Here is a 27,946-nt window from a genome sequence, read left to right as displayed (position 1 = left end):
TAAATCTGGTTTTCCCCATTGACTTTGCTTGTCGGAAGGTTACACAAGCAGATCACATGACCCTAAGGCACTGCAAACATCATAAATATGACTAGGTTGCCAAGTGTCTGAATTTTGATCATGTGACCATAGGGATGCTGCAATGGTTGTATGTGAATAAATGGTCATAAATCATTTTTTCAGTGCGGTTGTAACTCTGAACAGTCACTAAATGAGCTGTTGTAAGTCATGGACTATCTGTAGTAGGGAACTGAAAAGGAAACCTGACCTGATGTTGGATGGATAGAATCCTGCCAGAATGTTATAATAATTGACATTACAGGAACAACAGAAAAAATGGCACTGACTACAAAAGGGAAGAAATTTTTGAATTGGCTGAAATTCCAGCTATAACTTTCTTGCAGAGTGATATCTCTGCTTTAAGACCCATTTGGAGGGGCTGCATGAAAGCTGTTTGAAATGATGGGATAAAATTAATATATATGTATCACACATCATTGTAATTCTGACAACAGCTAAATGTGTCTTATGAAGTTTGCAAGAGCAGATACTTTCACTGTAAGCCAAACTTGTATTCATATCCTTATTGGTAAATCATTTTGGAGTTGAGAATTTAAAGCTTTGATCTTTATTATACTTACCTGGAAATAATTTGAATTGGTTGGCAGAGGCCTAATTTACAGACAGGCAGACAGAGGAAATATGCACAGGATTTTATTACCTGAAGAGCAGGCCTCTTAATGCTAGAAAATTCGGTTTTCACTTTGTCATTATGGGGTACTGAGTGTAGATTAATGAGAAAAAAAGATGAATTTCAACAACTGTAGAAATTCACGTTGCAGCATTAAAAAACTGACAAAGGTAAAGGGGGTCTGAATACTTTCTGAATGCACGGTACATCCATTGCATCTATCACCCATCTAGAACATGCAGATTGGACATTATTTATTATATTTTTTTAAAAAATCAGGCATTTTTCTTTCACATACTATAATTGAAGGAAATCTGAATACTTGCTGAATGCACTGCAGGCTAGAATACTAAAAAAAAATTATATTAAAGAATAATAACAATGAGCCAATGTGCTACAATGGTTAAGTAGTTCCATCTTCCATTTGTACTTCTGGTCTCCAGATCTTCTACAGGTTAGAACCAGAGTCCTCAACCACAGATTTGTAAGAAACAAGCTGAGTGACTTTGCATTTCTTTTACCAGGATATGATAGGTACAGTGTGGTTAAACAGGTGCAACTTGTAAGGAACGGATAATCCGCTGTATCGCAGTAAATATTTTTTTTCCTGAGATGAGAAGAATAATAGTAATACAGCCTTACTAAATAGTTTAACTGTTGTGGGAATTAGTTGTTTAGCAGAGTGATGGCATGGGGGAAAAACTGTCCTTGTGTCTAGTTGTTCTGGTGTGCAATGTCCTATACCATCATGTTGAGGGTAGAAGTTGAAACAATTTATGTCCAGGATGTGAGGGGTCTGTAGATATTTTCATAGCCCTCTTTTTGACTCGTGCAGTATACTGGTCCTCAATAGAAGGCAGGTTGGTAGCAATTATTTTTTCTGCAGTTCTAATTATCCGTTGAAGTCTGTGACTGTCTTGTTGGGTTGCAGAGCCAAACCAGATAAAACTTATCTTAAGACACATCTCACATCCGTGTTGAAAGATTGAGGCATGTGATGAATGTTGTTGTTGAACTGAAGTTAATGCAATATATAAAAAGAGGTCTCCCTAATTAGACTTCAGTTTTCTTCTGCTCTTTGCAATAGTGTCTACTGTCTGTGGAATGCCTTCATTCATTCTGTTGCCCCTGGTGTCTTTCCTGAAGCTACTACCAACTTTATTTGGTAGTTTTGTAAATGACTTTTGCATTCAATATATCTTCTAAGCTGAAAAGTAACTGTCTCATAAAAGAACAGAAATACTGTATGGTACAGGCATATAATAATATTTATTGCATTTCCCCAAAGGGCAGAAAATGGCAATGAACATTAACTAAGATTAAGACAGCTCTACCACAATGTTTAGGCCTTTTTAGGACCCTTTCCGTTCCTTTTTAAACAAAATACTTTTACTAGAAGAAAATACAAACTGAAATCAGGAAAAAAAAATAGAAATAATAAATGCTAAGTGCAAAAAAGATGAAATGTAATAGAAAGAACATTTAAAGAAGTAAATCCCGATATTTCTTGTTACAAATACAGATAGTCCTCAACTTACAACAGTTACTTTAGTGACCGTTCGAAGTTACAACATCATTGAAAAAAATGATATATGACTGTTTTTCACATTTACAACCAACACAGCATCCCCATGGTCATATGATAAAAATTCAGCCTGTTGGCAACTGACTCATATTTATGACGTTTGCAGTATCCTACGGTCATGTGATCACCTTTTGCAACCTTCTGACAAGCAAAGTCAGTGGGGAAGCCAGATTCACTTAACAACCATGTTACTAATTTAACAAGTGCAGTAATTCACTTAACAACCGTGGCAAGAAAGGTCGTAAAATGGGGCAAAACCTAACAAATGTTTCACTTAGCAACATAAATTTTGAGCTCAATTGTGATCATAAATCAAGGATTACTGGTATAAGCAATAGTTTTCCACCCCTTATCTGATTACATTCAAAGTTTACTTCTTATCATAAGCCCTTTCCCTTATCCATTCACAAATCCAAAACTTCTTCTCATTTGTATCTACATATTGGCAAAAAGTCCATAAATGGTTTCCAGAAGTTTTTAAAAATATTCCGTATTTAACCCTAATTAATCAAGCCAACTTTACATTCCTTTCTTTTGCTTCTATCAATTTTAATCTTTAGTTCATGAAGTTGCTGTTGTAGGAACACTTTGATCAGTGGGCACTGTTATCACGGCTTAGGCTGCAGGAGAGATTGTACATTGGGCTTTGGTAAAGGTAGAATTCGTTCAGCACCATCGTATCTTAAAATGGCCACTGACTGACTGGTCATAGGTTGAGAACTACTTATTTAGTAAACACTTGTTGGAGATGGCAAAACTTTAACATAATAATGAGCAAAAGTACATAGTGCTTATTTTCACTCAATGTTTTCCAGTAAGAGGGTATCTGTACTTCCAGACAATTATGAAATGTAAGACGAAAACACAAAATTAAAGTTAAGATTGATAAGGTATTTCCTGTTCATGTTTCTATTTTCTCTGAAAAAGTTTTCATCTCCAGGGCCAGATTAATGGCCTCCTAGGATAGTGATGGATTGGGCATGAAGGATTCTGGTGAATGAATGAAATGCTAAACTGGAGGCTCACTATTATGGTTTCTATTTTCAAAAAGGGGAGAAAGGATGATCTAGGAACCAGATACTGAAACTTAAGATTTTACAGCAGATATTCAAGTTACTGGTCTATAAATAGTTTGAAAACAATGTCAATTACCAGAATTACCAGAGTATGGATTTCTCAAGAACAAATCACTCCAGATTAATTTAATTTCATTTCTTTTATTCATAATTTTCTTAATAAGTTTGCAGGAAAGCTACAAACATATGCAGTAATTTTAGAAAGCATTTGACATGTGATATTCTGATTAGAAAGCTGGATCACAAAAGTACTAAATGGGTAGAAAGCTATCCTGAAAGCCATCCGTGGAAAGGAATGAGATTTTCGGTGATTTTTTTTTTTACAAGGTTTATTTCTGGACCCTTTACTTTCCATAATTTTATTTATGATTTGTAAAAAGTCATGGAATGAATCATATCAAAGTGTGCATAATGGGTGTATGGAATTTGATGGGATTCCCTTGTAGAGAGAAAGAAAATTCAACCCTATCTTAAGAAATTAAAGCAATTTAACTGTTATTAAAACAAAATATAATTTAACAGAGATGCAAATTTCTTCACTTAGCAAATAAAAATCAAATGTACAGACACAGCATGGGGCATACTTAGATTAACCATTGTGCTTGTGAAAAAGATTTTAGAATTATTGATTACAAACTGAGTCAGAAATATGAGTCATTGCTGACTCATAGTCAGGCAAACACTATTTTAAGCTGCATCAATAACGTGGTTTTCAATTTATGAGAAGTAATGGTTTCACTTCGATTTGGATCAGTCAAACCCTACTTTAAGTATTGTGATCAATTTGAAAACATTTAAGAAAAAAATAGTTTTGTTTCCTGATCTGATCTTCCACAAAAGTGTGATCTCTAGAATCTTTAAAAGTGTACTTGTTAGTGAAATTCACTAACGGTATTTCTGTCTCTTATCAAGATCAGTTATGAATAACTTGCACCACAAAATTTATAATTCATATTTGTACTTTTCAGTGGTGAGGTGCTTCTCAGAACCTTTTTCTAAATACATGGAGATTTAGAATTTATTGTGATTATTATATTTTTAACATTTTCAACGTTTGACTTGGAATAGGGCATCTATATGGGGGTTGGTGGTAAGGGGAGCAAATGACAAATGTTGGATTGTCACAACATGGGTCCCACCCATTCTTTACATGTATTATCTTTCATGAATGTACTCCTCCCACACATACACACATGGTACAAAGACTGGCTGTGTTAGCAGAGTGGCCATTGTTAGTTGGTGGTTTTTAGAATGTTGCAGATGGTTGAAGGAGAGGAACATCTTGCTCAGATGGTGGAGGAGCCCTTTAGGGTCCTCCATCTTCTAGTACTGGACTGGACTTGCCATTGGGCTCGTGTGCTTTATATCCCAGGCCTGGCTTCACTGTGGCTTGCATGGTACCCAGTGCTTACCTCTTGTTCCATGCCACCAGCTAGAAGACTGCCAATAGTAACAGTAGGACTTCCGGAAGTGCTAATCAGCTTTGGAACAATAAGCAATGCATACCACATCAACAGAATTATCCCAGAGAGTTTGGGATTTTACTGACTGTTGCTCTAGAATGGGTGTCAAACTGGCGGCCTGTGAGCCAGATGGGTCATGAGCAGGCCACGCCCACCCCAGCTCAGCGAAGGGGGAGAAACTTTGCGAAACGTCATGTGAACTCACTTAACAAATTTCTCACTTAACAACATAAATTTTGGGCTCAATTGTGGTTGTAAGTTGAGAACTACCTGTAAATCTTGCTGTGTCATTGTTTTTCTTTTTTTTAAAATCATTTTTATTAAACAGTTTGTCTTTAAAAAACAACACAAAAAAACCAACCACACATACATAAAAAAAAACACACATCAAAACATATTAAACATTACATACCGTCAGTGGTAATTTTACAACATTCCGTATCATTTTATTGTTTTTCAATAACACTTTTTCAAGATGTGTTTCAGTGGTGAAATCCAAATTTTTTTTACTACTGGTTCTGTGCGTATGGCTTGGTGGACGTGGCGTGGCTTGGTGGGCGTGGCAGGGGAAGGATACTTCAAAACCTCCATTCCCAGCCCACTCCAGGGGAAGGATATTGCAAAATCTCCATTCCCACCCCACTCTGGGGCCAGCCAGACGTGGTATTTGCCGGTTCTCCGAACTACTCAAAATTTCTGTTACCGGTTCTCCAGAACCTGCTGGATTTCACCCCTCATGTGTTTGCTAAGCTCAAAAATTGTAATTACTATGAGGAGTATTTTATCTTGTTTGTTTAGCATTTTTCTTTACTGTTAATAAAGCAAGCAACTATGTTGTATGTAATGTCATGGATAAGATTTAATCAACTTTTGCCTATTTTAGAAATGCATATATTAAGAGGAATTTATCCCAGAAGGTTTTTGTTGCATTAAAGCATTGTGGCTCGGTTCAGCTATAATAAAAAATTGATAAAGCATGAAATAATAAATCAAACATATTACCAAGATACCGGATTGCTGATTAAAAACCTGAACATAAATATGTCCATTAGATGAATCACTATTAACCCCCCTCCCCAGGATTATTGTTGAGGGAATACCTTTATTTATTCATCGGAGTGTTCAACAATCTTCCCCATGCATGGGCCACATTTTCAAAATCAAGCACAATTTGCAAAGTGCATTTCAGTTAAATACATAGCACAATTGTTTTTTTTCCACAGATCACTTGAGGCATGCCTCCAGGGAAATGCCCCATGCAGGCTGCGAGTGCATAAACATACTTTAGATAGAAGCTTTGCATACCAGTATTCAGGCTAGTAAATTGCAAATAAATATTTCAAATCCCAGATTAGCATAATATTTTAGGTGGTTTCAAATAAAGGTCAGCGGGGTATTCCGTTTGCGGGGTGCTTAATTCATTGCTGTGACTTTTAGAAATCTATTATTAATTTAATCATTAGAGAATATAAAGCAGAAACATTTTGTACTTTGCAAAATAAATTTTAACTGAGTAATAACTATTACAGTGGAAAACCTACAGTACAGCTGTACAATTTCTGCATAATTCAGTGGTCTTAGTGTGCCATGTCAGGTTATTTTCTCCAACAGAAAACATAATTTTAGCCTAAGCTAAATGCATATAGCAACTAAAATTGTTCTCATCAGAGCTTTATGGTGTGAGGTTTAGTAATCAGACTAGACTGCAGTGGTCTTTCTATACCAGCAAATAGGTTTTAATTGGTTTAAGCTCTAGAAAACCGGTTTAGAGAATTCGACAACCTACTGGTTTTCATTAACTAAGAAGTATTCAATTTAGTTTTAAATGCTTTCTAATTTTAAAATGAATAAAACATTAGCACATAAATATATAAACATAGATCATAATTTCAAAGCAGAAATTTAATTCATTTTACAGATAATTTTATTCCAGTATTTCTTTAGTAAATTTGATTAATTAATCTTGCATCAGATGTATAGTAAATGTTATATTTCTATTGAGGATATGTTTACATAGCAATAATACCTGTTGGTTCAATGGAACATGCTTCTAATTAATGGGTTAGACTGCAAATATTTAGGATTACATCCACAAAGATTGGCTAAAGGCTAATAAATTGTGGTTTAATCTAAATAGTACTGGGAATGCAATAAAAAGTTAATAATAAAATATAAACAATAAAACTAGAAAATTTGGCATTAAACTAGAAAAGTTCACCAGTTCTTTATTGCACTACTATGAAGAAAATCGAATGGACATGTCCATTGTTGTGGAGGTTAATAAATCAATAAACCGTGAACCTCTATCTCTATGAAACTCTACTTAAATGAGCCTCTGAAGTAGCCTACAGCAAATGTTTTTATTTACACAATAAAAACATAATAATATATATACAATTAATAAACATCACTAAGTTACTATTATAAATTACACTGTCAGCTATCTATCTATATACATATCTATTCTCTCTAAGCTATGCTATCTATGAATATTCTTCCTCAGAAGAAATACAACAATATACCACAGAAATGCTCTTCTAATGGACTTCCAGATTGCTCACAGTTATCTAAAGGAAGATCCTAGAATACAATGCCATACTAGACAGAAGATCAAAGTGAACAGCAAGGTGAAGAGCAAACTGAATACCAAACTGAAGAGCAAAGGTTTCTGTTAAGAATCACCTTTTTTACTGTTAACTGTGACAGTTAGGGGAGGGCCCGGGAGATTCAAACATATTAGCTGCCCTCTGATTGGCCCACGCATCTGTACATTCCAAAAGCCATTAATAGGCACAGCTATATAGAAATAAATTTTCTCTAACATCCATGAATTCACCTAAACTTTAAAGGACTAGATTTATCCACTAGGGAATCTTATTAATCTAGCAGCCTTATTGGAGCATAAGGTCTCTGATTCTGAATCCTTTTATTTTACTTGATACACATCGTTATCTGAGCTCTCTTTGGATTAGACAATATATTATACATGGAGTTTCTTCTGAGAATGTCTTCCAAAGAACTCCAGAACATAGCTGAACATATTACAGATAGTCTTCATTTAATGACAGCAGTTTGGACCAGCATTTCCAGTTGCTATTGTTAAGGGAATCACTGAGGGTATCACATGGTTGTCATTTTTGATCTCCTGCTGGCTTCCCCTTCACTTGTTGGAAGCCAGCAAAGAAAGTCACAAATGAAGATCACACAACTACAGGATACTGCAAAGCAGGGGTGAAATCCAAGTTTTTTTCTTACCGGTTCTGTGGGCGTGACTTGGTGGGTGTGGGGATATTGCAAAATCTCCATTTCCATCCCACTCCAGGGGAAGGATACTGCAAAATCTCCACTCCCTCCCTTCCTGGGGAAAGGATATTGCAAAATCTCCATTCCCACCCCACTCGGGCCAGCCAGAGGTGGTATTTGCCGGTTCTCTGAACTACTTAAAATTCCCGCTACCGGTTCTCCAGAACCTGTTAGAACCTGCTGGATTTCACCCCTGCTGCAAAGTCACAATTGCAAGCTAATTGTCCGGATTGTGATCATGTGACTACTCGTTCAGCAAAATTACAAATTTGAAAAGTCAATTGAATGAGGGGTTGTTAAATGAGGACTACTTGTTTGCTTTTATTTTATCATCTTTACTATCTTCCACTCCATTTTTTGGTTTTCATAACAAATTTCCACTAAGCTATGAGAAAAATGTTGTCATATTTACAGGCCTTCTCTGAATGCTCCTTTCAACTGATGTTTGAGTAGATAGTACTCAAGATTATACCAGTTTTAGCCTTCAAATATCCAGGTTACCTCTAGTGAGCAAAAAGCTAAAATGTTTGATACCTCTTTACTGCCATCTATTGATCACCTGAATTTTTGCAAGGGAAAAGAGCAGAAGTGTTATCCCATTTATGAAACTTCTTTCACAGAGATGCTAACACTTTCCTTATAATCTCTTTGTTGTTGTTGTTGATGATGATGATGATGATGCTGTTGTTATTCCAGGCCTCCTAAACATTGAGCACACAGTGATATTAAAATATCTATCTTTAAATATTGCTTTATTTGCTTCTGAGATCATGTTGCTTTTTTAATCTTTCAAAAACTATACATAATGTTGTTGTTGCTTAGAGAATGTTGTTTGTAAGTATATAAATAGACACAGGTATTTTCAGTCATTATTTCCAGTGTTACTACATAATCTTTCAGTATTATCTTTTTTCCTACTAAAAGTTAGAACAGAAAAATCACTAAAATATGTTCTTTTCTTCATGCAGATAACAATCTTTTCACCATCCGGCATGAAAAGTCTAATAAGTGCATCCAAGTTAAAAGCCAGCGCTTAATATTAGGAGATTGTAAGGAGGCAGACGAGAGCTTATGGACCTGGGTCTCTCAACATCGCCTTTTTAATTTGGGATCCCAAAAGTGCCTTGGACTAGAGACTGTGAAGTCTACAAATACCTTAAAAATGTTTGCTTGTGACTCGGATCTCAATCTGTGGTGGCGCTGTGTTGGTGATTCCATCCTTTCCACATCTCAGAACAAACTAGCATTAAAGAATGAACTCCTCACTGTAAGCCTAAACTCTTCTGATGTTTGGAGAAGAAGCAATTCCAGGGATACGATTTGTAAATTTCCATATAGTGGTATGTATTTTCTATTATTTATAGAAAGGGAAAGAAGGGTTTCAACCAGAATATGATTAAATAAGGCGTTCAAAAGAAAGGGGGCATTCCCAGTTGAATGTGGCATCAAATGATGATTAACCAACAGTAATTAATTAACACTCATGTGATGAACTGGAATTCAGACATTCCTGTCCATGTTCTAACTTACATTGTTTCCAGATATAGGGACTGCAAGTACTAGCATTCTCAGCTATGCTGGGACTATGCGGTTTAGATTTTGGGAAGTTAAAATCCATACTTGGGGAATGTTAATTTGGAAGATGCCGGAATGTGTTTTCGAATGCATCTGAAGGAGCACTAAGACCATTAATGTAGTGATTAAGGTGCTGATCTAGAAACCAGGAGGCTGTGAGTTTTAGTCCCACTTTAGGCATGAAGGCTAATTGGGTGACTTTGAGACAGTCACCCTCTCTCAGCCCAACCCACTTCAAGGTTGTTGTGGGGAGAATAGGAGGAGGAAGGAATATTTGGCATGTTCACTGCCTTTGAGTTATTAATAAAGTAATAAAGGCAGGATAAAAAAAAATCTGATAAATAAATTAAGGAAAAAAGCATTGCAAATAACCGATGTTCCTTTGGAAAACATGCAGAATTCACATGATTTTTAAAAGGGCTCAGATTATCATTATGATGATTTTGCAGGATGAAACAGATTATTTCCAGATGAAAATATCATGTAGAAAAATCAGTGAAATATTAGACATTATGCTGGATTTGGGGGGGGGGACAATTGTTACTGCTTTTGATAATGATCTTTGCACTTACATCTGTGTACATTTGGCATTTATAAAGAATACATAATTTATTTCCTCTGTAGTGGAATGTTGATGTTACATTAAATCATGTTTTAGCATAAGGGTAGATAAATCCATAGGTTCAAGTACTTCCCTGCCCAATTTTTCTACTTCTCAAAATCCTTCAAGTTCATGTAGTTAACTTCTGAAAGTAAAGTGCTGGTTTTCAATGGTGGGTTGGTTTATTTTTGCCCTTTTATTGTATAGAATAAGCCCTAAAAATAAATTAAAACCCTGACAACATCTATTTTGACTAACTGTTTCCCAAAGCCTCGCCCAAATCAGACCCCCAGGTTTGCTGCTTCAGTGTCCCTTCAGAGGGGGAATAAAGTCATGTACTGGTCTGGAGAACAGGATTGTAGGGGATCTTTTTTTACCGACCAGGTGAAATGGTGATGTAAGAGACCAGGGTTAATCCAAAATGGAAGTGAAACTTTCTGAACTTCCCTTTTGATTAAATCTTCTCCCCCCCACCCCCCACTTTTGCAGAGGAGAAAGCTTTGAACTTAATCATTTTTAAGAAATGGGGGATTAACCATTAGCTCTCTTGCTTTCTCTAATTTGAATGCCAACAAAATTATTTTCAAGTTGAAGGAACTCTGGGGAAGTCCTACAAACTCCTTTTTAGCTACCATGTTTTCCCGAAAATAAGAACCTGTCTTATATTTTTTTGAACCCTGAAATGAGCGCTTGGCCTTATTTTCAGGGAGGTCTTATTATTTTGGGATGCGTGGAACAAGACAGGGCTCCTCTTGCCATCTTACCTGACTTCCAGCTCTGTCTCCCTAACCTTAACCAGAGGAAATGGTGGGGACCGGCAGTGCTTGTCTCTAAATATTTTCGGGAAACACGGTACCCTTTTTCTATGGTTAGAGCACAGAAAACATGGAGCTCCACTAGTCTTTAGAGTACAAAACCACTCTGTCTTCTGTTTGCTGTACTAAACACTGGACATGTCTAAACAAACAAATGGAAATTACCTCAAGGCATCTTTTGTATTTCTGTCTTGTTCTGTGGAGCTACTTGGTTGACGAGGTCTGTATCACTGTATCACAGTGTTGTTTCTAGCCATATTTGTGTTTACATAACTATGAATGGACATATTTGTTTTTCTCTTTTTCCTTTCTTCCACCCCACCCTGTAGACCTTTATTATAAAGTTTATGAAATTATAAGCTCATGGGCAGGAATTGTCTTGTTTTTTTTTAATTTCTGTTTAACAGATCTAAATAGATTTAAACAGCTGTATAAATTAATTATAATTATTACAACAAAGTCACCAGAGATTCCAGGCCTTTTCTCCTGATCTATAATCTAACCTTCAGCCAGTTCAGGCTATTTTTATCTACAGGGGCTGAAGTCCTGTTAGTACAATTATTTAATACAACATTCTTCCTGGTTCCTTTCTGAGCTTTCAAAACCAGCCCCAATTTCTTCTTCAGCAGGGCAGTGGAGTAATGTATTTATTTTATTTTTATTTATTAAATGTGCTGCGGTACAACTAGCTGCGGTATTGTGGCTTTGTGGATTAGGCTTTGCTGTTAACAAAACCAAGTTAATAATCTCTGGTGGGATTATCAGAGGACAGTCTTTAAATTCTCAGAGATTTGGTTTGTTCGTTCACTTCACATGAGAAGATTGTGCAGTCTTTCACTGCTGGTATGAAGAGACGCCTGTTCTCCAACCCAACAAAGGCAGCTTTCATCAGTATCATGTGCAGCCCTTGGAGTCTGAAAATTTGTCCTGTATCTGCTCGATATTCACATCAGTAATAGCAAAAGAATCAGGACAATTAAAATACTAATAACCCCACACATAATTTTGAATTGTCATGTATTTCCTGTATTTTGTATTTAATAATTTTGAAGAATGCCCTTCTGTTAGAAAGCCAGCAAGGATAGCCAAACAAATCTTGAAACAATCAGTTTTATTTTGACTGTGTCCGTTGAAAGTTATTTTGATGAAAATTATGATATCATCTCATTAGCCAACTTGGGTGTTTCATGTCAACCCTAAAAGCTGAAACTTAAAGGGAACTTAAGATCCTCCAGATTTTACCTGACTATCGAGTGACAGTGTTACCTAGCTATCCAGTACTCTGGAAGTTTTCTACTATCTAGTGATCAGATTTATATAGTTGTCCAGCTGTCAGTGGAACTGTAGGCAGTGAGCACAAGAAAGAACATAATACACAAATCAATTAAGATGTAGCTGAATTAGCTTCAGCTGCTGGGAATTGTAGTTTAGTATAGTGGTGGGTTTCAAAATGTTTACTACCGGTTCTGTGGGTGTGGCTTGGTGGGCGTGGCATGGCTTGGTGGGCATGGCAAGGGAACGATACTGTAAAAACTCCATTCCCTCCCCATTCCAGGGGAAGGTTACTGCAAAATCCCCATTTCCTCCTGATCAGCTGGGACTCAGGAGACAGAGAATAGATGGGGGTGGGGCCAGTCAGAGGTGGTATTTACCAGTTCGCCGAACTACTCAAAATTTCTGCTACCGGTTCTCCAAACTACTCAAAATTTCTACGGCCGGTTCTCCAGAACTGGTCAGAACCTGCTGAAACCCACCTCTGGTTTAGCAGCATCTGAAGAGACACTGGTTGCTCTCCCTGGTACTATGATTTTGAAATCATTTTTTTTCTTGGCAAGATTTTTTTTCACTTTCTGCATGGATAAGAAACATGGCTACATGTTTTTACTTATTACTTATATTACTTTGAATATTACTTTGAGCAAAAAAGATACAGAAAAGATAAACGAATATATATCTGAAAGTACTGACCATATTGAAAACAAGCAAGCAGTAGACTGGGACTTCATTTCCTTTTTCCTTTTTTCTTTTAAAATTTCCAGCACAAAATTTTTATTACAATAACATGTAGCACTTTAAAATATAACAGAGTATGCTAATTAGCATGAGAATAGTGTAGAAAACTTGGTATGCAAGTAAGTTATGAAAGCTGTGCAGGCAAGAACTTTGTATCAACATATTGCATTGGCATTAAAAATGTGGAGATGACTTGCTAGTAATTTCAAAGCCAATTTCTTTTTTTTTTTTTTTTTTACTTTCCCTTATGGATAAGGCATATTCTCCTTGCAAAGTTAATCTACTAGGTTCTGCATTGACTGTTATAAAAGTCCTCTTCCAAACTTGAAACAAGATCCTTTTAAAACCAGCAATTCAAACATCTTTAGAAATTGACATATAGATGTTGAAGCACTTTATCGAAGACAAGAAATCATGCACCCAAGCTTCATACCCTAGATCAACGGTCCCCAACCTTTTGGGAACCAGGAACCGGTTTCATGGGAAAAGGATTTTCCACGGACCAGAGGGGCCGTGATTTCGCGTGCTGCCTGCATCCCGCGGATGAAGTTCACCTGTTTGCGTGGACTAGTTGCTGCCATGCCACGGGCCGGTGCCAGTCCACAGACCAGGGGTTGGGGACCTCTGCCCTGGATCAAAGATGGTCCACTTATGGTTCATTGAAGTGCTGTTTTCACAATACAGTTACTACAATATAATGCTACCTTGCTATTGAGCCAATTGAAGCTGAATCAAGGCAATTTAGGAAGATGATAATGTTTCCTTTGGAGAAACATGAGAAAGCCTCCTCTGTGAACACTGGTACTCAATTGGAAGCCTGCTGGTCTCCAGAAGGCCTGCTGTAGCATGTCCCACTACTTTTTGCTGAACACTCATTCCTTCTTTGGCCATTTGTATTGTTCCTTAAGTTGTATAAGTCAGATCATTACCTTGTGATTTTGATACTAGGTTTTTGGTTTTTTTTTTTACTATTGATGACCTCTGGCTCCATGTATTGTTGCCTCTACCTAATGTAACTTAAGATCTGTGCATACATGATTCTTCCTGCAGACATACAGGTCTTAAAGTAATATTTTAAAATATGTTTATTTTACATCAAATATACTCATTTCCAGATTTTAAAAAAATCTGTTTTTGGTTTCTTTTATGCAGAAAGTTATACCAGGGATGGGAATGCCTATGGAAAACCTTGTGCGTTTCCTTACTTACTTAATAATACATGGTATCATGATTGCATTCACAATGAGAAGTATGCAGGAGGTAAATGGTGTTCCACAACCACTTACTTCAATCAAGATGGACAATGGGGCTTCTGCTTAAAAAGAGGCAAGTGGCTTTCTTAAAATAGTATCCTGAAAAACTAATGTTGTATTAATGCTTGTTATATATTTTGGTATTTCTTGAGAAAAAGAATGAACAGAGCTTCACATCTAATAATAGCTCTCTATTGATTAAACAGTATTGTTGTATCATATGCAATTACAATTATATAAATTAAGATATTAAAATTATTTGATGAGGTGCCAGTTTGTGTTATAAAAACATGTTAAAAAAATGTAGTTTCATCTTAAACCTAGAACCTAATAGATATATGCTTCTTCCTTGTGAATTTTTGTCCTCACAATTTTAGTGGATCTTGCTTTTTCTCATGTGTTCTATAAACATGTTGCAGACAGCACAAGGAGAAATGTGGGGTGGGTGGGGGATTGGAAGACTAGATCTAGATCCCAGTCTATTCCCTTTGTAGTCTGGATGGCACAGAGAATGAAAATTGAATGCCAATATTGGAGATGAAGATAATACAGGTATATGTATATTTGCTCTCATGTTAAGTAGATTAAAGGGATGCAGTGGCTCAGCGGCTAAGATGCTGAGCTTGTCGATCAAAAGGCCGGCAGCTCAGCGGTTCAAATCTCTAGTGCTGTGTAATGGGGTGAGCTCCCGTTACTTGTCCCAGCTTCTGCCAACCTAGCAGTTCGAAAGCACGTAAAAAGTGCAAGTAGAAAAATAGGGACCACCTTTGGTGGGAAGGTAATAGCGCTCTGTGCACCTTTGGTGTTTAGTCATGCCGGCCACATGACCACGGAGACGTCTTCAGACAGCGCTGGCTTTTCGGCTTTGAAACGGAGATGAGCACCACCCCCTAGAGTCGGGAACGACTAGTACATATGTGCGAGGGGAACCTTTACCTTTACCTTTAAGTAGATTAAGTTGATAAGGCAACATGTTCACGAGTTCTAGATTATGATTATAGTACCTGTAGATCTCAGTTATGAACACTTGTCTTCAACAGAGGATGGTTGTCAAAATACATGGGAACAGTTTAAAGATTCTGGAAATTGTTACCAGTTAAACACACAGGCTGCCCTTTCTTGGAAAGCAGCATACCTCTCATGTAAGAAACAAGGGAGTGATTTGGTCAGCATCACAAGTGCATCCGAGTTAAATTATATCCGAGGTAAGTACAACTTTATACTGCATTCTAGAGGAAAGCTGTCAGTGAAAGCTAATGAGAAGTAAGTGGATTGATTTCAAGATAGATGCTGCTGACTCAGTTAAGACAAGCTCATGCAGAGACAATTGCCACTTAAAAGCAGATAATAGTGCCAGAAAGGTGGATCCTAATTTGGAACATAAAAAGAGAGAGAGGAATAAGCTAAGAGATCTAAGTCTATATCCAGAGGACCGTGCAAGTCAGCTTCTATTGTAAAAGGCAGTTGGTTGATTTGCAAAAGTTGAATGGCTGCTATCCACGAGAGTCTTTAAATTGAATGCTTTCATTCAAACACCCCACTAATGCCAGCATGTGGTTCAAAATAAACAGTTTTTTTGAGCAGGTTTGAGATTTTCCCATTATATGTGCTTCGCGCAGAGGGAGTTTGCCCATTAAATAACTCATCTTGGCAATAAGAGAGCTTCTACTTTAAAGTTTAATTATAGCATAAAAGTTGGTAACTCCAAGGACGTTTTATCACAGTCCTTGAGAAGAGAGAACCTGAATAAATAATCTCTACCTCACATATCAAGTCAGTTTTCTGAAGAAGCCTTAGAGATAAATTTGATTAACTATTTCAGTACTCTGTCAGATACTGAACAAGTGGGTATTGTAAAAAGGCTTTGGTGATCTGAGGGAATTAGCAACAACACTGCAAAGCTGTTAAACCTCCAAAAGAACTGGTCACCCCAAGTGCCCATGAAAATAATACCAATTTTGAGAAACTGTCTGCTGCTTCATGCCCTATTTCAACATGGGATATGGATGTGGAAGAGAACAACTAAGAGTCCCTTGTGGGTGTTTCTACCTTACTCCCTCTTCTCCTTGATAAAACATCATACCATACAGAAAATGTAAGTGACAGAAATAAAATAGAGGCTGACAGACAAGAGGAAGTAAGATGCCATCCTAATCTTGGTGAGCTACTAACCAAGGATGGCCTTGGACTGAGTTATAGGGATTTCTTCCTTAACAACTGATCACTTAGCAGCCATTTGAAGTTACAACAGACCTTCCCCCCCCAAAAAAGTTACTTGTGATCCATTTCAAAGTTGTGCCTGCTGCAGCGCCCCCCCACAATCCTTCGCCCTTACTTATTCAGGACAAAAATGGTGCCAATGCTGACGTACGGGTCTTACAAAAGCTACTTCATTTGAACAAGTTCAGACACATTTTTAAAGAAGTATACTGGGAACTGATACGGTGTCAGCTCCTGCAGTCAGAACAGAAATGGGTGTCTACTCCGTATGTAGCCTATTAATAATTAAAATTATCACATATTGACTAAGGATCCATTCAGTGGACCCTGATAGGTTATCCAAAATACGTTTGGCAGAACAGATGTATGGTTCAGCCCAATTCCTGCGCAAGCCGATTTACCAAAATTATTTCACAGCTGGGTTTTCTACCCAATATTTACTCTCAACTGTCTCCTAGGTAAGGGACATTTTTTAACAGGGAGTCCTAGATATCAGCGCTCAAACTAATACGGAGTTCTTGGCAGTAAATAGATGTTTAAATTGATTAGCTAAAAACAAAACTATTTTTCAGTTTGAAAAATATTTGTCAAGGAAGTTTGGTCCAATTCTCAAGAAGCCTGTTCTAGAGTAAAATTTGAGTTGCTGTACTCCATGGCCAAGTATGGGTGCTTCCATCACTTGCCATATCATGAGAGGACATGTATATATATTGCCCCAACTATCAAAGATATTGATCATGTTGTGTTTGATTGTCAACTCTATGCCCCTCTTAGGCTTAGATTTTAATATCCCCACTTGAAAGAAAAACCCATTGGGATCTGAATCACTGGTTTTCCTACTTCCCTCCTGGGCTCTAATGTATATATTGTGAGCAGAATGTTTTATAGACTATCTCAAGACAATTAGAACCTGTTACATTGAACAGATGGAGTATCATGTAAAGATGATGCATTTATCTGAATGCTGTTTCTTTCTACTTACCACATATGTATTTCATTACTATATTTTCCCTTTATCTATTTTACCCTGGAATTGTATCCTGTATTTTTTATATATATATTTTTGATATGGTCAATATATTATTTATCTACAACTTCGTACTGAATTCTAGAGGGAAAGCAAATGAAAAATAAATTTGATTGGATTGATTTCAAGATGGAATCAGGCTACCAGATTTCATGGCTTGCAGGACAGACTATTTTTCTTAGTTTCCAAATTTGATATGTTGAGTGATGATTTTAAAAATGTTTGGCTGAATTCATAATATTAACAATCAGACCACTCATTGGGAGCCAGGCAATATGCAATCAAAATAATACTAATACAGGTAGGCTTGCTTTATGGATTGCCTAATTCAGCAACTGTTCAGAATTACAACAATACTGAAAAAACTTTATGACCACTGTCTGCATTTATGACTTTGCAGTGTCCCTAAGCCACTAATCACTATTAGTCATTATGCATTGTCCTGTGCCTGACCTGTTCTTTCCCCACCCCCACCCCCTTGTAGAGCAGACAGATGGAAGAGATTGCAAGAGAGTAAGCAGACACACAAAAGGAAATACACATTAAAAGCAGCGTGTTGAATCATTTCCTGCTCTACCCCACATATTTCATTATCTAGAAAGGAGATTTAGGCAAACCACAATTTGAGAAGAATATCAGCAGTGCAAAGGTTGAGTAGATAATACAACTACAAAATGCAGAGTTGGAAGAGGCCATTTAAGGTTTGAGTCCAGCTGTGGTCAGTCCATGAATCCTAATTAAAGCATTCTAGACAAATGGCTGTCCAACCCCTGCTTGAACCTATTTGCTGAAGCAAAGCCCATCATATCTCTGCCAAACTGCTTCCACAATTAGAAAGATTTTTTTTCATAACATTCCTTAAAATGTGTCTTCCTGTAACTTAAATCCATTATACTATGTTCTGCCCTCTGGAATGGTAAACAAGATGATCATAACCTTGTACTGTATAATAGCCTTGGAGGTATTTGAAAAATATTATTCTATCTCCCTTCCCCCCTGGTCTCTGCAAGATTAAACTTTCCCAGTCCCTCTTCACAAGTTATAGCTTCTAGTACCTTGATTGTTCCTTTTTCTTTCTCTGAAAAAATAATACATTCTAAGAAGAAAATGTCATTTAAAATAAGCCTTCAAGATGTAGCATCTGAACCATTACAGTTCTATTATTGCCACTGGGTGTTAATCCCCACTCAGACCACACTGGAGAAGTACATGGTACTGATTATATTTAAATAAAATTAACATTGGTTGCATACCAGATAACATTAAACCAGGATTATGTTAGCATTAGTTTGTTAAGCAAGTTATTTGCAAATTTAGACAATCCATTCTAAGCAAAACATAAATGAGCTGCATTTGATCATAGCTTTACATTCAAAACAGTTTGGCTATGTCAAAAAAAAAGAGAGCATTTTTTATTATTCTTTTTTTTTCATAGAAACATACATTCATGTATTTGTGCAAACACATTCCATATACCATACACAAGACAATGAAAATATAGGTTGTCTTGGAGTATAATATTGCAGTTGAGTGCCAGAATACTGCAGATGAGCTCAGAAACAAAAGATAAAGATTTGTTTTGTTTTGCTTTTGTTTAGTTTTACTGTAGTATGTAAATCCCAACTATGAATTGATTGGCTTGAAAATGTTCTGTTCTATTGTTGTCATCTTTGTTTAAAACTCTCTAGCTAAAGATGGTATTGCAGAAATATTTTGGATTGGATTAAATCAGTTGGATGTTTCTGGAGGCTGGCAGTGGTCAGATCATACTCCATTGAACTTCGTGAACTGGAATTCAGGTAATTGCATTTTTCCTCTTGTGCTGTCTTCTTATTAATTCATACGATGAACTTCAAAGCAGGGAAGGGAACTGTAACAAGACGTGACAGAAAAAGATGGAGCTGATACAGAAGAAGAAATAAGTGATGGCAAAACCCCTCACTCATATCTTTAGTTCACACTGTCCTTGGGTGGAAAACTTGGATATCTTGGCATAGACATTGGACATCTGTCTATCTAGATGTTTATCTTTCATATCTGTCCATCTAGTGATTTTTACCCCTTCCCATCACCATGTTTATATACAGTCTTCAGCCATTTAACATTCTGTACTCCAGTAACCTCATTGTTTGATTCCTCCCACATGGAATAAGAGCCATGGTGGCACACTGGTTAGAATGCAGAATTGCAGGCTAACTCACTGCTCACTGCCAGCAGTTCAATTCCCACCAGCTCAAGGTTAACTCAGCCTTCCATCCTTCTAAGGTCGGTAAAATGAGGACCCACGTGGTTGGGGGCAATATGTTACTCTGTAACTGCCTAGAGAGGGCTGTAAAAGCACTATGAAATGGTTTATAAGTCCAAGTGCTATTGCTATTGCTATTATGTAACTCACAGGAAACAAATAAGCAATTTGTTTAATAAGTTATTTGTGGATGTAACCAGTAGCTATATTTGCTAGGGGTAGGGTTGCTCTTAATTCATTTTTGTTTTGCTTTGTTTGCATTGGCAAATCAAACCATGATTTGGAATATTGAAACCAGTTCAGGCAGGCAATGGATATAGGCACTGGAGGAGAACCTACCTCCCATATAGTATGTCATATCAGCTCTACACACAGCCAGCTCAGTTCCTCTCTGCAGGGAATCGCCCACCACCATGACATACTTCTTCTTTCTCAAAATAGTCCTTAGTTTTTTTCAATCCAGGAGTCCAGGTTTCCCCCTTGGTGTTCTGTGGCTTGGTTGCTCAGGTGTTATGAATTATCCCTTAAAGAAAGAACGATTCTTCTGGCACGGAGTAACTTCCAGTCTTGTTTGTTGAGATGGCAGGCTTCCATGTATCTACTTCTACCAACAGAATGTCTGCTCTCTGGTGTTCATTTGCCCACTCTTCCTGGAGAGCTTTAGTTGTCTTGTCCAGGAAATCTTGTTTCGTTCTTCTCAAGGCCTTTTATTTTTTTAAATTTTGTTAATAATGCACAGTCTAGAACAGGGGTGTCAAAATGGATTTCTTCCAGGGCCGGATCAGCATTGTAGTTCTCCGCTGGGGTGGGGGTGGATGCCTCCTGCAGCACCCTGCACACGGCCCTCTGTGGCCCGTTTTTGACCTGGACAGCCTCCTGCAGCACCCTGCCAGCCAAAACGGCGTGGGGGACTACAGCACTTTGTTAGGCAAGATGGCATGCCCTGTTTTGGAATGCTGCAGGACACCTCCAGGCCGAAAACGAAATGTAGGGGGTCCTTTGTTATTTCCAAGCCAGCACTGCAAGCCAGATTTAAGCACCCTGCAGGCCGCATCCAGCCCCCGGCCCTTGAGTTTTACACCCCTGGTCTAGAACAACGGTCTCTAACCTCTCCGGCTTTGTGGACCAGTGGGGGGAAGAGGAGATGCTTCCACGCGAGCGGTTGGAGGGCACACACACAACTCCATTTGCACAAGCAGCTGTCGCATGCCCCCTCCTCTTGTACAAATTGAGCTGCATGCACAAGTGGAGCTGCATGTGCATGCTCGCCTGTCATTTCTGTGGCCCAGTTCTGAACAGGCCCCTGGTTTAGAATGCAGTGTAAAATCAATAATGGAACTGACTGCTGAAATTTTTTAATAAAAAGAATATCAATTCTATTATTTTAATCTCATCCTTTGCATTCCAATACCTATTATAATCCATGATATGATGTATCGTGAGCCTAATAATGAATCATTACTCTTCTGCAGAGATGCAGGATATAACTCCACTAGAGGGAAATGATTGTGCAGCTATGAATGCTGACACAGGTGATTGGAAGAGTTATCCCTGTGACACTCCACTTCCTTATGTCTGCAAGAAACAAGTTAATGACAGTCAACCAGATTTCCCAGGTGAGTCCAAAATGCATTGTGAATTTAATTGTGGTCTGATTTTTGCAGCTAAAATGCCAAATCTTTACATAATGGCAAATATAGCAACTTCAGAAATCATTCCAGACTTTCCAAATACTTACAGCTATGTTCACACAACATACTTAAAGTGATTACTAAATTAAACCTTTACCAGGACTTACACTATACTCTGAAGCATAAGAGCTAGTTCAGAATGTTTGTAAACTTTATATATATATTTCTTCAGATTAAAACTACAAGTTCAGCATAGGTTCAGCCATTAATTTTTATTTAAATACTTAAGGCCGCCCAAAGTTACCTTGAGGTAAGATGGGTAGCTTATAAATTTTATAAATAAATAAATATGCTGTATGAACACAAGTGTATATGCTTATAGAGAGTAATGTGTACTAGAATTTGGACTGAATTATTTTTCAGGTAGAAAAATAAAGTTTTGCAGAAAAATAATAATTTTCTTTAATTACACATAGAAGGTTTCAGAGAATTTTTATAATTTCCATTCAAAAGGATCTCAGAAAAATTTATTTTAAGGGTTCAATAAAACTTGTTCCCTCTGTAAATATGGTGCTTGCAGTTTCTTTTCTGACTTGAATGTGAGTAGGGGCAGTTGCAGAAGTAACCAAGAATATAAAACCTATTCTGGCATTAATAGAATTTATTCTGCATCATTTAAAAAAAAAAATATTGAAAGCATATGCTCTAAGAGGGACAATTCATGCAGGCTAATTTTGTCTTCTACCAGCTGAGCCTTTTGGTCCATCTGATTCAGTATTGTGTACTGTGACAACTCCGATTATTTTTTATTTTTTTTAACCAGAGATGCCAAAATTTGAACTTTAAATCTATTGTATTCAAAGTTTGTTCCCTTTGAGCTATGATCCTTTCTCTATGGTATCAGTTCTGTATCATTGCTTTTAGAAATTATCGTGGTTTCTAGCAAATTCTTTTCAATATTTTTTTTTTTTAGATATTCAGAACAATGTTGAGACTCAGTGTGAATCTGGCTGGTATGCGAACAATGGATTTTGCTATATGCTAAAGAACAACATGGCTTCGTGGAATGATTCATATCAGTTATGCAATGAACTCAATAGTAGCCTGATCAGTTTACATTCCTTAGCAGATGTTGAATTAGTTATTACAAAACTCCATAATGGTAAGTTGGAATAAACATGGATAGGAGTTGCTCCTGTTTTTCTGTTTAAACATTACTCTCAATTTGAGGTTGGAATATACATTAAAAAAATTGATTAAAGATTAATCTAAATTTCTGTATTACTAAATCTATAACCACAAGTTCATTAACTTATAGATAGTTGTTGCTTAATGACCACAATTGGAACCAGCAGCTTAGTCACTAAGCAACATGGTTGTTAAGCGAGACATTCCATGACTATGATAGACTTAGAGTCTCACTTCTACCACAGTCATTAAGCAAATCAACCACAGTCATTAAGCAAATCAACCACAGTCATTAAGCAAGACTTCACATGACTTTGACTTGCAGTTTTTTGGCTAGCTTCTCCATTTACTCTGCTTGTCAGAAGTCAGATGTGAATCAAATGGCTATTATGTGATTGCAGTGATACTACAACAGTTGCAAGTTTGAAGAACCAAAATTTTCAGTGCAATCATAACTTTGAACAATTGTTAAATAGGCAGTTGTTAAGTGAGGATTATCTGTATTTATTTGCCATTCAGTGTGGCAAAGACAGGACCAAAAAAACAATATATGCCATTATTCTGGGTAAAAGTCTGTCTGCTAGCCAAATCTTTTTAATTCCATTATTATTATGACACGAATGAAAAGTGGCTATAGAAAAAGTTCTAATTTTTGTTAGATGGTTTCTATTTTATCAGAGAGAGGCTGATTCAAGGGGAGGAGTCAAGCGGGGAATTAGTTTGGAATCCTTAAGTAGGCATAAGAGGGCAAGGTCTGCCCCCTTCTTGAATGCATTAAATCTTATCTAATCTGGTCCAGGTGCAGACTGTCAGTCTGGGAAGATTCCTACGAAATAGGCATGAACAACAAAGCAGCTAATTGAACTCCATACATCTGGTTGTCCGTGCCTAATACTTTTGCCTCATGATTTTTGAACTGCTTGAGTTTCTGCTTTAATTGTAGATACAAAAGACAAAATTTGGATAGGATTAATAAATAAAGACATTCCAGCCTTGTTTAAGTGGTCAGATGATTCCAAAGTAGTATTTACATACTGGGATCAGAATGAGCCAAAGGTTTCCTTCAAAGGCCTTCCAAACTGTGTCTCCTATTCTGGAAAGGTAAGGATCTTTTGGGATGTTTTATAATTACTTGACTCTAAAGTGTTTTGTAAACTTCATAAAAGGCAAAAAGTATATGACTCGTTTCATCAAAGAGAGCTAGTATTTCTTTTGCACTGAAAAATTAAATAATTAAATTAAATTAAATTAAATTAATTAAACAGGGAGGTGGCAGAGGTCTGAAGGATGATGTGATGGTGACCATGAGGTCATTCACAAACATCCTTTGGTTATTTGTAATCGAGTGCGGCGATGCAACTCTCCACTTGCTGGAATTTCACCGAAATGATTTACTTCTTTGAAAGAAATTTCAAATGCAAATGATCTTTTATGAGATTGAATGAAAAGTGTTTAAAAGTTGCAGGGTATTTTTTTTTCAGTTTAGCAATCCTAGCCATGTTTACTTAGAATTAAACCCTTCTCGTTTCAATGTAACTTAACATTCATTATTACAAATTTAAATTTGGTGCTGTTTCCCAGTCTAGAAAAAGAGGTGAGTTTTTCTATAACTCTTGTTCACAGGAGTAAGCAGAAGAAATAATTAATAATTAAGTTGAATTATATATTAACCTCGTTTATGCTATCTTATTCTAATTCGAAGTTCTATGAGAAATATACATTTCAAGAATTGTTGTAGGAAAATAGTTTTTTTCTATGCATTTTTATAACTTATAAAAAATAGGTGCAAAAGTACATGAACAATTGAAAAACAATTCATTTGGATGATTATGTCTTTGGGAGTTCTAAAATTATTGGTTTCTTTTTCTTTGTAGTTTGGCCGATGGAATATCCTACCTTGTAACAATAAACTTAAGTCTGTGTGTATGAAAAAAGGAAAAGTTTTAGAGGAACAAAAATACGATAAAGGTTGTTCCCCAAGTCAGGTAAAGACAGAACAAAAATTTCTGTTCTAAATGTTCTAAAGATAAACTTTAATGAAATATATTTGATATATTCAACATTCTTGCTGCTTCAAGTTCAATAATAAATTATAATTCAGAGTAAATTTTGTAGATTTGTTCCATAACTCTCATTTCTGTGTTGTGACTATTTCTTTAGTTTTGCATCCATTTTATCATGCAGTTCTTTTATTTGTTCAGTCTCTAGGTAACTGTTTTTATATATAAGCCAAAGTAATTGATATTGGTTCTGTCATTTTTCTTAGAAGTCCTCCTCATTTTTGTTGTCAATTTTTACCCTTCTAGCATTTTATAAGTAAATCAACTGGCAGCCTGAAAGCTTCTGGTGCTTGATATGTTCCAGCTTTGCCAAGTAGTTATTGGTATCTATAGTCTATTCATGGAATCTAAATGGACCATATAGTAAATGCACTTTTCTTATTATAGTTAGCTCCAAAATGGAAAGTATTCAAAGGAGAGGCCAACACTGAGATTGTTGGACTTGCTATTTTTCTCATAATATTTTATTTATTAGATTTGTTATCCATCTCACTTTGAGGTGACTCTATATTTTTATCAAGCTTTGTCTTACATTATGTCCTTTTAAATTTTCATATCCTTGTACCATAACTTTTTATGAAGCCTGCTACTTAGACAGGCTCCTACTAATGTTAATGTTCATTGTTTGCAGATTTTATCCATTTTGTTAGCCGTGACAAATATTTTGCAATGTAATACAATTTAAAGTTTGGAAGTGAGACCACTTCTATTTTTGAATCTTGTAAACAAATTAAACTCCATAAAACTCCGCTCCATAAAAATTTACTTACATTTTTTGCCATTCTTGTACAACCAAGAAAGCTTTATGTTTTTCCACCTTTCAAGATTTCTTTTAATTTCTGTCCATAATTTGACATACATATTTTGATATATTTCTTAATTATTTCCTGTCAAATAGCAATAACAATACTACTTAGACTTATATACCACTTCAGAGTGCTTTACAGCAGGGATCCCCAACCTCTGGTTCGTGGCCTCTTACTGGGCTGTGGGCTAATCGTCACTGAGCCGCGTGAGCAGCCTGCGCATACCAGCAGCCCCTCATGCAGCCCAGTGGCGATTAACTTGCGGCCCGGTTGTGGGCTGCGGACCACAGGTTGGGGACCTGTGCTCTAAAGCGATTTACAGAGTCAGCATATTGCCCCCAACAATCTGTGTCCTTATTTTGCTGACCTCAGAAGGATGGAAGGTTGAGTCAGTCTTGAGTAGCTGAGAATCAAACTGCCAAACTGCTGGCAGCTGGCAGTCAGCAGAAGTAGCCTGCAGTATTGCATTCTAATCACTGTGTCACCATGGCTCTTATACATACAACTCAGATATTTCACAGAAACTATTTGGCAGGCAAATTCCTCCCATAGGAAATTATTTTTCTCTTGGCATTAAATCTCATGTATTTTTTAAACTTCATTTTATATGCAGAGAATTCCCCAAAGCCTTGGGATATTTTCAACAACTATTTTATTGTATTTTTTTTTACTCTCATTAGCTTTTATAGGTGTACATGTTTTGACTGGTATATCACTAGTTTAGAAACACACATGAGGATTCAAGAAATGGGTATTACATACAGGTATGGCCGTACCACCATTGGAAGATTTAAAGGATCAAATTAGGGACAGATCATCAGGGAGGAAATCTATCTCTCTGGTCACTTAGAATTGATACCAACTTTACCATTCACAACCAATCAATGTTGATAGCCTCTCCCCCCAAAAAATCTATAAAGCTAGGATAACCATCCTCTAACAATTTTTCCAATTATCTTTCTATATTTGAACAAGCATTGTATCCCTGGAAATTCCAGTTGAAAGTCTGTCTTGAAATTTGGGTTGTATAGTAAAGTGTTTTAATGTGTTTTAATTTTACATTTACTTTCTGTTTTAAGTAAACTGTTAAGTAAAACTTACATTTTAATAATATGATTGTAGGACAGGATCTTAAAATGAGATAAATAGCAAGCTGTTTGTGAAAAATAAGAGGGCAGAAGCAGATGGACTGCTTACACTGGCTCGCGATTTCTGTCTTGCGATTAATGTGATCACTTTATGTCACATGTTGCCTTTACCTTTGAATAAATGATTATCATCCTTTAAATTAGGAATGGAAGAAACATGGAGATTATTGCTATAGGATTGACAAGAATGAAGTCGTCTTTGGAAGTGTGTGCAATCTTACTATAGCAAACAGGTATTGTACAGTGTTACTCTTTGAATGTAAAATTTCTTAAATTTTAAAATATTGTGCTATCTTGTAGAAATGTTCTTTTTAATCCTAGCTAAATACATTTTGTACATCTAATGATAATTATTCTTTGTATTGAATCTCGGACTTTACAGATTTGAACAAGAATTTATAAATAATTTAATCAGAATGCATAATAAAGTTGAAGAAAAGTACTTCTGGACTGGCTTGCAAGGTATCAGCTCATCAGGAGAGTACAGATGGGGAAGTGTGGATGGAAATAATGAACTACTAACATACACAAATTGGGGTTTCTTTCAACCAGGTAAAATATTGAACAGTGAAGTGCTAATACTTGTTTCATAATACAGCCTTGGTTTGGCTACCATTTTCTTAAAATATCACATAAATGATTGAAACATCAACTTTTTAGAATTCCGTGGAGGATGTGTGGCAATGTCAAGTGGAAGATATATTGGAAAGTGGGAAGTCAAGGATTGCCAAACATTTAAAGCTTACTCTATTTGCAAGAAGTACATTGGACCAAAGAGAGAAACAGAGATAATGCCGAAAATCACTGACCCTTGCCCAGAAGGGTGGTCTAATGGTTCAGGTCTTGCTTGTTATAAGGTACTATATCAAGTCTATTAAATTATTATATCCTTTCTGTTGAATTACATTCTCTCGGCTCTTAAGAAAACATATTCTTGTACTCTCCTCGACTATCATAGGTTCCATTATATATTAACCAAAATTATATATATTTCCCGCCTTCTTTTCTCCCGTCCCTCCCTCTCTCCCCCTTCCCCCTCTCTCTCTTTCTCTCTCTTTCAGATGGAATAATTTTCACTGTTTGGGCCAAAATGCTGGATATGGGATCAATTTTGTGATTCCCCTAAACTATCTAAGGTTTAATATTAACTCGCTGAGGAATGTTTTTCTTAAAAAAAACACACACACACACAATTGACTATTATTTGTTACATACTTTCCCAAAGCAAGATATTAAAAAGTATTTT

General features: G+C 36.5%; 1 protein-coding gene across 2 annotated transcripts in view; it reads left to right on the top strand.

Moving 5' to 3' along the window:
• LY75 (lymphocyte antigen 75) overlaps positions 1–27,946 on the top strand; it is an 81,679-nt gene that overhangs the window by 4,860 nt on the left and 48,873 nt on the right. The window contains exons 1-12 of one of the 2 annotated variants that reach the window (XM_087881964.1): positions 7,582–7,721; positions 9,087–9,458; positions 14,275–14,448; positions 15,416–15,580; positions 19,311–19,421; positions 21,340–21,483; positions 22,472–22,660; positions 23,630–23,787; positions 24,561–24,671; positions 26,845–26,933; positions 27,083–27,252; positions 27,361–27,557. In XM_087881964.1, coding sequence (XP_087738090.1) covers positions 9,281–9,458; positions 14,275–14,448; positions 15,416–15,580; positions 19,311–19,421; positions 21,340–21,483; positions 22,472–22,660; positions 23,630–23,787; positions 24,561–24,671; positions 26,845–26,933; positions 27,083–27,252; positions 27,361–27,557 — 1,686 coding nt within the window. In that variant the 5' untranslated portion in view covers positions 7,582–7,721; positions 9,087–9,280. Of the gene's footprint in view, positions 1–7,581; positions 7,722–9,086; positions 9,459–14,274; positions 14,449–15,415; positions 15,581–19,310; positions 19,422–21,339; positions 21,484–22,471; positions 22,661–23,629; positions 23,788–24,560; positions 24,672–26,844; positions 26,934–27,082; positions 27,253–27,360; positions 27,558–27,946 lie in introns of those variants that run through there. The other variant, XM_060687986.2, reaches the window with a different exon arrangement.

The sequence above is a fragment of the Pantherophis guttatus genome, chromosome 1 (genome assembly GCF_059756535.1).
Source record: "Pantherophis guttatus breed Tessera chromosome 1, ASM5975653v1, whole genome shotgun sequence".
Taxonomy (NCBI): Eukaryota; Metazoa; Chordata; class Lepidosauria; order Squamata; family Colubridae; genus Pantherophis; species Pantherophis guttatus.
This window is presented reverse-complemented; position numbering and strand designations above follow the sequence as displayed.